The sequence below is a fragment of the Sinocyclocheilus anshuiensis genome, unplaced genomic scaffold (genome assembly GCF_001515605.1).
Source record: "Sinocyclocheilus anshuiensis isolate Anshui unplaced genomic scaffold, SAMN03320099.WGS_v1.1 scaffold2678, whole genome shotgun sequence".
In the NCBI taxonomy this organism is placed as follows: domain Eukaryota; kingdom Metazoa; phylum Chordata; class Actinopteri; order Cypriniformes; family Cyprinidae; genus Sinocyclocheilus; species Sinocyclocheilus anshuiensis.
Window position 1 is genome coordinate 77,466 of NW_015559983.1, and position 8,827 is coordinate 86,292.

Genomic DNA, 8,827 nt, shown 5'->3' on the forward strand with positions numbered 1-8,827 from the left:
ACAGCGGAACTAACAGCAGCATGATCGCCATCGACAACAAGATAGAGCAAGCCATGGTGAGAACATTCAGAATAATAATAATAATAATCACAGAGAATACAGATATCGTCTTTGTTGTAGTAGTAATTTAAATACGTTTGACGGTTTAACTTCTGTTAAAGTGTGTTTGAGTGTGACTGCTGTAATGTGTGTGTGTGTGTGTGTGTGTGTATTCACAATATAATGTGCAGCTTAAGCAGTAGATGGCAGCGCTCGCGACACCAGGGTCCCGGGTTCGAATCCCCAGGAATGCGTGCTCTGATGAGATGTGTGTGTGTCTGCAGGACCTGGTGAAGTCTCACCTGATGCTGGCGGTTCGAGAGGAGGTGGAGGTGCTGAGAGAGCAGATCAAAGAGCTGTCGGAGAGAAACGCTGAGCTGGAGAGAGAAAACTACATCCTGCGAGCGCTCCGGGACAGAGACTGAGCCAAGTGCATCATGGGAGATGTAGTTCAGCGTGAAAAGGGATGGAACGGTTAAACGTGTGCAGTATTGAGCGATGAGTGCCTTAAAACGCAGTAACAACTAATCAAGAAATTATTCAATAATGTTGATGACGCCCTAAACAGTGCCTATATTTATTACTGCCAGTGTGTGTGTGTGTGTGTGTGTGTGTTTGTGAAAGCACTGCTCACACAACTAGGTTAATGAGTCTCTTTATGTTGCCATGGTTAAACCAGGACTGGTTGGGATTTAGTTGAGTTAACTCACTCTTCCTCTCTGTTAGCTGAATAATGATTGATCTGTAGTGCGTTACGTGTCAATGACTGCTCTAATAAATAACTCTCACTACTCCAGCTGTGTGCTGACTTCACAAACATCCTCAAAACAAGATAAAGATGACATCTCAGAGAATATGTATGTTTGAATTAAGTTGAGTTTGAATTAGTTTTGACTGCTTTGACTGGAAACCATGGAAGCCTGTTTTTGCTTAAAAAAAAAAAATCTCAATTCAGACTTTATATCTCAATTGCGAGTTTATATAATGTTTACTAAAAAAAAAAAGTCAGAATTTTGAGATGTTATGTCACTATACTTGCAATTCTGAGAAGAAAAGTCAATATTGTGAGATAAAAAGTAGCAATTACGTTTTTTTTTAATTCTGACAGAAACAAAATAACAGAATTTCCAGATATATAGAATTAGAAAAACGATTTAGTTGAGTTAACTCGCTCTTCCTCTCTGTTAGCTGAATAATGATTGATCTGTAGTGCGTTACGCGTCAATGACTGCTCTAATAAATATCTCTCACTACTCCAGCTGTGTGCTGACTTCACAAACATCCTCAAAACAAGATAAAGATGACATCTCAGAGAATATGTATGTTTGAATTAAGTTGAGTTTGAATTAGTTTTGACTGCTTTGACTGGAAACCATGGAAGCCTGTTTTTGCTTAAAAAAAAAAAATCTCAATTCAGACTTTATATCTCAATTGCGAGTTTATATAATGTTTACTAAAAAAAAAAAGTCAGAATTTTGAGATGTTATGTCACTATACTTGCAATTCTGAGAAGAAAAGTCAATATTGTGAGATAAAAAGTAGCAATTACGTTTTTTTTTAATTCTGACAGAAACAAAATAACAGAATTTCCAGATATATAGAATTAGAAAAACGTCAGAATTGCGAGGTATAAACTCTGAATCCCTAACTCTCAGAATTATGATTTTATAACTCACAATTCTGAGAGTAATGCAAAAATAAAATTCTGTGGCAGAAAAAAAACAATTGTAAAACGTTAACTTTTAGAGGGAAAAATTGCTAAATATAAACGCAGAATTGCTAGAAATCAAAGTTAAAAATCCTGAGTTTATATCTCTTTTTTTTTTTTTTTGTTAATCTTGAGTTTATAAGAAGTCAGAATTGTGAGATACAGTAGAAATACACTTTTATTTCTATTCTGTGGTGGAAACGGGCTTCCAAAGCAAACAGCTTGTCACATAATAAACAAACTGCCTGTTTCTTTCACTATTACTGTAATATTTTGTTAAACATAGATGTGGAGCAACGTTTCCTAAATGTAATAAACACATATAATTATTGACTCTGGCTGTTATTGTTCAATTACATGTGTTCTTCCTCCATAATTCACCTCCGGCCATAGAACAGTCTGTTTCATCTGCTTTGTGTGTATATATTTAAGTAAGTACGTGCTGTCGAGTTATTTAAATATGTTTGTGTGGTGTATAATACACATATAGTGTCTGTGTAATCATCTTGTAACGCGTGGAACGTTGCGTGTAACGTTGTCAGTCAGCGCGGAGTGCGCATGCGCACCAACGTCACCTCCACCCGGAAGTGCGTCTGAGCGCGGCAGAGATGGTGAGAGTTTGAGATGGGGTTTAATTTTTCCTCAAATTAGGTATTTTCTGAATTTATTCTCGTGTGTTTTGCCGGAAAACGCAATGTTTTTGTTTCGTGCAACAGCTGAAGTCATGTTTTGAAGTTAAAGGTGAGTTAAAAGTGTGTGTTTAATGTGGAATAACCAGATTCTACCGATTTAACGTCATTTAAAACTAAACATCTGAGTATGAAAGCTGCGTCTAAAGCTGATAAACAATATATAGAGAAACTGTTGACCGTGTTTCGTGGTATTTTCTGGAGCACCTCACTTTTACTATGGTAAATTATTTTAAAAAGCAGTTGTTTGGTGTGTGTGTGTGTGTGTGTGTGTGTGTGTGTGTGTGTGTGTGTGTGTGTGTGTGTGTGCGTTTGTTTATGTGTTTATATATAGCAGCAGTTAAATTTAAAATACACGTAACGTTATATAAATACAAATGTAATATGTATATTACATTTATATTTATGTACACTGCCGTTCAAAAGTTTGGGATCGGTTTTTAGAGAAGATTCTTCTGCTCATCAAGGCTGTAAGTTATCTATTTGATAAAAAAATAATAATTTTGTGAATTATTATTGCAATTTTAAATAACCGTTAATGTACTTTAAACTGTAATTTATTTCTGTGATGCGCAGCTGTATTTTCAGCATCATTACTGCAGTCTTCAGAAATCATAATAATATGCTGATTTTAATATACTATTTTGAATAAATGCTCTATTTTAAACTTTGTATTCATCAAAGAATCCTGAAAAAAGTATCAGCTTCCAAAACAATATGAAGCAGCAACAGTTTCAGCATTGATAATAAATCAGCATATTAGAATGATTTCTGAAGATCATGTGATACTGAAGACTGCAGGAATGATGCTGAAAATACAGCTTTGATCACAGAAATAAATTAGATTTTAATGTATATTAAAGTAGGAAACCAATATTAGAAATTGCAATAATATTTCACAAAATTAAATTTTTTTCCTGTGTTTTTGATCAAATAAATTCAGCCTTGATGAGCGGAAGACACTCAAAGCTCAGCGGTGTATGTGTAGTTTGCAGTAACTGGTCACTGAGGGTTTGCAGTAGACCTTCTGTGTGATTGGACAGCGCTGGACTCATGACGTCAGCAGAGCCTGATGTGCGTGTGGCTCCTGAACCCCTGCGGCTCGATCTGGTCCGGACCGCAGAACTGGTCTGCCCCGATCTGGACCTGTCTGTTCCTCTGACCCCGGAACGACCAGCAGACCGCCGCCAGCGCCAGGTTCGGTCCACACCTGTCTCTCTCTCTGTGTGTCCACTACATGATGCTGTGGCTTTGGAAAGTCTGCGAACTGGTGTTTTGTGTATTAATTAGTGCTGTCAAGCGATTAATCGCATCCAAAATAGAAGCTTTACAAAATATATGTGTGTACTGTGTAGTGCTGGGCAGTATACCGGTTCATACCGAATACCGGTGTTTATTTTTGTTATGATATGAATTTTTAAAATACCGCAATACCTGTGTATGTCGCTTAAACAACGTTCGGAACGCAACACTGTTTGAAACGGGTCCCTTTTCACTGTTGCACTGTGGTGAGGGAACAGCTGTATGTGTTACTAAGCGTGAAAGTTCCGAAACTGAAGCTGTAGAACTAATAGAACGTGATGACAGAGAAGAACTCATCCACAATATCCACACTGACCGCCACAAATATCCAGCGCCCCCTGCCATCAGCTCCCGCGTCTCACACACACGAGCGCGACTTTAGCACTAGATTTAGCAACTTTCAGACCCTTTTAGCGGCTTTTTCCCATAGAATATTCATACTGACAAACCTAGCGACTTTTTTGGATAAACCTTAGCTATGGTTCAGTTGGAAGATTTCGCCAGTGCTGTCCCGCGAACACGAGGTCTGACTTTCCCAGAGAAGTGTCACCTCTATCGGCGTCTGTTCTGTGCAGTGAGCGGCAGCATATAAATTTTTGGTCATACCGCCCAGCACTAGTACTGTGTATATTTTTTTTTATATAAATACTAGGGGTGCAACGGTTCAACTTACTCACGGTTCGGTTTCGGTATGGTTCGGTATGTGCTATGTTTAGGGAAAAAACTACTGATCCAGTGCACTGATACAGTATGTTCAGCCGGCGATACTCACCATGACGGGCATTTTGACAATTTTTGAGTGAATTTGTCCATTCAAACACAATACTTCACAGAGAGCTTAATATCTGCGCGCGGTCTGAGACGCGGGTTCACGCGCTTCGGATGAGCGACCACACAGATCTTCTCACTGCGCACGCGAGTTCACGTCTTCTGGATCTTTAATATTTAAACTGGCAAGGTTTAAATGAGTTTAGTTTAAACAGCGACGTGTGCTGTTCAGGTCTCACCTGCGCTATCAACACGCGATGACGGCATACATGACAGTTATTCCAGCATACAGCACTCGCATTGATTAAAGAGTGACTGGTTTGTTCACGTATTGTTTGTTTTTTCTCTCATTGCTCTTGTTGTAATGTATTGGGAAGCCAGACTTTGTATCCATCAACAGAAACATGCATTAGCCGAACTCTAACAAACCATATTACAAATGCACTGTCAGATTTAAGTTGAACCGCGGTCCTAGTGCATGCCGAACCGTGTGTGGAGAACCGTACGGTTCGATTTTTTACCGAGAACCGTTGCACCCCTAATAAATAAACACATTTACATGCATATATTTCAGTCCCCCCAGGATTTTGCGATTCTGCGATCGCTGAGTTTATCAAGCAAACTCCGCAATTTTCGCAAGAGCTCGCAAATTTTCGTAATTGCCGCAGATTTTGGGCTTACCGTGCGTTCATACCGTCGCCGTCGAGAGCGTTAAAGTGGCCGGAAGTCATTAATTTTCAATGTGAGCCGGCGTTGAGCAGCGGCGCGGCGCGACTTGGACGTTGAGGGCATCGAGGAGAGTTGAAATCAGGTCAACTTTATGGTAATGAGCTATGACGCGGTTCGGCGGCAACCAATCGGAACATAGAAGTCCAACGCTTGAGAGGATTCCAGAGAACGCAGTCCTGTAAACTTTGGTTCCGACCGCATTAGTTCCCAAGCAAAATGGAGCAGAGGTTGATTATTGCTGTGGCAGGTTTCCCAATAATCTATGACGTGTCCCTGTTTGCGTACAGGTACATAAATAAAAAAAATTATGCGTGGACCAAGGTGTCTGAGATTGTTGGTGTTCCTGGTGAGTTGCTGATGTGCATTAACGTTAATAATACTAATTAATGTGCATTAACGTTAATAATAATTAATAATAGGAATAATAATCTAATGATAAAATAAATAATAGTATAATAGTCCCAGTTCACTTTTAAACCTTTAAATCAATTTTCCTGATTATTCTTACATTAAGTAATGTTTATACCTGATTATACTCACTTAAGTAACATTTTCAATGCAGGACTTTTACTTGTATCAGAGTATTTTTACAGTGTGGTATTAGTGCTTTATACATTATGAGGTAAAGGATCTTAATACTTCGTCCACAACAATATTTAATGAGATTAACTTATTATAACGTTACCCTCCTTGTGGTCAGTCTGCACAAGATCAACAAGCGTGTTTGCTTTGCGACCCCTTTAAATACAAGATAAGCATTCGATCTACGTCAGAGCGTCCACGAATCTTTCTACAGCGTTGTTTTTAGCTACTTTCAATTGAAAGCAGTTGGCAACACTGGAACGCACTGTTAGACGCGTCCCGTGACGCCATCGCAACGCGCATTCAGTTAAAGAAAGGATTCTCAGTTCCAAAAATGGAATGAACAGCCTTGCGTTCTCATCATGGCCAAATTTACAAGAGCTACACTGGACAAACGAACTGAAAGCGGAACGAAGCCGCGTTACGAATACGCTACTCGTTTGGGCTACGCAGATCTCGATCACGCGACACCGTTATACACAGCGCTGGGAGATAGTGAAGAAAGCAGTCCAATTCACCGCAGAATCCATAACATCTCTGTGAAATCTTGTGAGAAGCAGAGTTCTGTTGTATAAATGTAAGGAATTATTATTTATTATTATTATTGGTGCTGGTGTCCTCAAATGTTAGTCTGGAGCCCTACAATGGTTCTCGAAGTCAGAAAAGTTAGAAGAATGTTGTCCGTGGTATATTTTCACTGTAAAACAAAAAGAAATGCTGCAAATTTTGAGAAAATCCGCAGCAAAATCAGTCAATTTAGGCCGCAAAAATCAGAAAAGGTCCCGCGAAATCCTGGAGGGACTGATTAGTGCTGGGCAACAATTAATCGCATCCAAAATAAAAGTTTTTGTTTACATAGTAAATGTGTGTGTTCTGTGTACTTTTATTATGTACATATAAATACAAACACACATGCATGTATATATTTAAGAAAAATATGTTACGTTTATATATTAAATGTATTTATATATAGTATAAATTATATGAATATAAATGCATATACATGTAAATATTTTCAAAATATATACTGTATGTGTGTGTGTTTATATATACACAGTACACACACATATATTATTATGTAAACAAAAACTTTTATTGTGGATGCGATTAATCTCGATTAATCGTTTGACGGCACTATTCTTATAAGCTATATTATATATAAATGCATTTAATATATAAACATAACATATTTTTCTTAAATGTATGCATGCATGTGAGTGTATATTATATTTGCATATTATATAAACAAACCTGTTTTTGCATGTGATTAATCGCGATTAATCGTTTGAGAGCACTAGTATCAATGCTGTTTTGCTTCTATATTATGTCTTTTTTCAAACTAGTGGAAAGAAAACATCCAAAATACACATTTAGGTGTTTCTTTTATTGCACTTTGTCTGTTTGCATCTGTAGATTTAATTTCCAATTCATATCTTTAAAGAGCAAACTTTGCCTGATTCCCAGGCAATGCGTGAACTGATCAAATCAACGCAAGTCAGTTTGGATAAAGCCTCTGTCAGATGCATTAATGTGTTGCTGTGTGTTACAGGTGTGTTTTAATGAGCGTCCGCAACGCAGCGGTCGTTCGGAGTGGGATCCAGCCGTCATCACAGCAATCCCAGAACACAGAAATCAACCCACAGCACACAAACCTCGACACACAGACAAGCTCGGTACAACAAGCTCAGTCTTTAGACGTTTGCACTGGAAAATACATTTTTGATTTACCTTCAAAAACCCTGTTTAGGAGTTAATTGTGTCATGAAAGTAACTCCACAATGCAATAAACAGTCTTGATGCTCCTAATAATGGAGGTAAACCTGAAAGGTGTCTGTAAAGTGAGATCATTTATGAAAATAAGGTTTAATCTGGAGGTGATTCACATCTGCGTGTTCTGTCATGAATCAGTCACACGAGTCTGCATGTGTTCGTTAATCAGCTCTGGTGACGGAGGGGGCGGAGCTAAACACCACCCTGGCGCTGAGGGCGGAGCTTGAGGAAGTGGAGAGCCAGGTGTTTGATCCTGAGAAAGCCGTGAAAGAGAAACTCCGGAGTTCAAGCCTCGCAAAGAGCCACATCAGCAGCAGAGCAGCGGAGGGTGAGACGCCACAGCAAACATCCACAGTTCACCGATAACCGATAATCAATGGTTTCGCCTCGTTCTCCACAGGCCTGAATGTCCCTCGCTCTCAGCTCCTGTACCGGGCCTTAGTCAGCGTCAGCCTATCACGCGAGCAGCTCATCAGCCAGGCACTGCAGGATAGGCCAGCGCTGGCCCCGCCCACCGCCACACTGACCAATAAGGTCAGAGCTGTGTTTGTGTCATGTTAATAGCAGTAATACAGTATTAAAAACGGTGTTTTTCCGTATTAATATGATGTTTCAGCCACAAAATGAATTTAAAATCTGAGCAATATCTCTGATGAAACAGTGGCAAAAGATGCCGATCTTTAATTACATTTAATAATAATCAGAATATCAATTATTCTAAGTGCTTTACAGAAACACACACATATATTTAAATATCTCTAGATATGTGTTTTATATGTGTGTGTGTGTATATATATATATCTCTCTAAATATGCATTTTTATTATATATCTATATAATTTATTTTATATTTGTAATTATTTCTCGCTATATATCTCTATATATATATATTTATATAATAATCATAATAATAATTGTATTTATCTGTCTTTCTCTATATGTGTATTTTTAATATATACTTCTATAATATATTTAATATTTTTATTAATTTCTTTCTGTACAATAAAATCAAAATAAGAGAATGAAGCACAACTAAAAGATCAAATGCATAAAACAGAAAAAAATTTACTTGTCCTCTTATTCTTGTTTGCACTTATTGTAAGTTATATATTGTTTATTTATCTTTTATTTTTTTATTCTTTTATTTATATATTTATATTCTTATTTCTTATAATTTTATTTATTTAAGCAGGTTTGTTGTGTTGATTATGGTGTGTGTGTGTGTCATTGTGTGTGTGTGT

General features: G+C 37.8%; 1 protein-coding gene across 7 annotated transcripts in view; it reads left to right on the top strand.

The window, feature by feature from the left end:
• The first annotated feature begins 2,279 nt into the window (after window positions 1-2,279).
• ppp1r35 (protein phosphatase 1, regulatory subunit 35) overlaps window positions 2,280-8,827 on the top strand; it is a 7,324-nt gene continuing 776 nt past the window's right edge. Inside the window, exons 1-6 of one of the 7 annotated variants that reach the window (XM_016477978.1) lie at window positions 2,367-2,488; window positions 3,380-3,633; window positions 7,367-7,378; window positions 7,412-7,490; window positions 7,757-7,915; window positions 7,988-8,121. In XM_016477978.1, the coding sequence (XP_016333464.1) occupies window positions 3,490-3,633; window positions 7,367-7,378; window positions 7,412-7,490; window positions 7,757-7,915; window positions 7,988-8,121 (528 nt within the window). In that variant the 5' untranslated portion in view covers window positions 2,367-2,488; window positions 3,380-3,489. The other 6 variants (XM_016477974.1, XM_016477976.1, XM_016477977.1 and 3 more) reach the window with 6 other exon arrangements.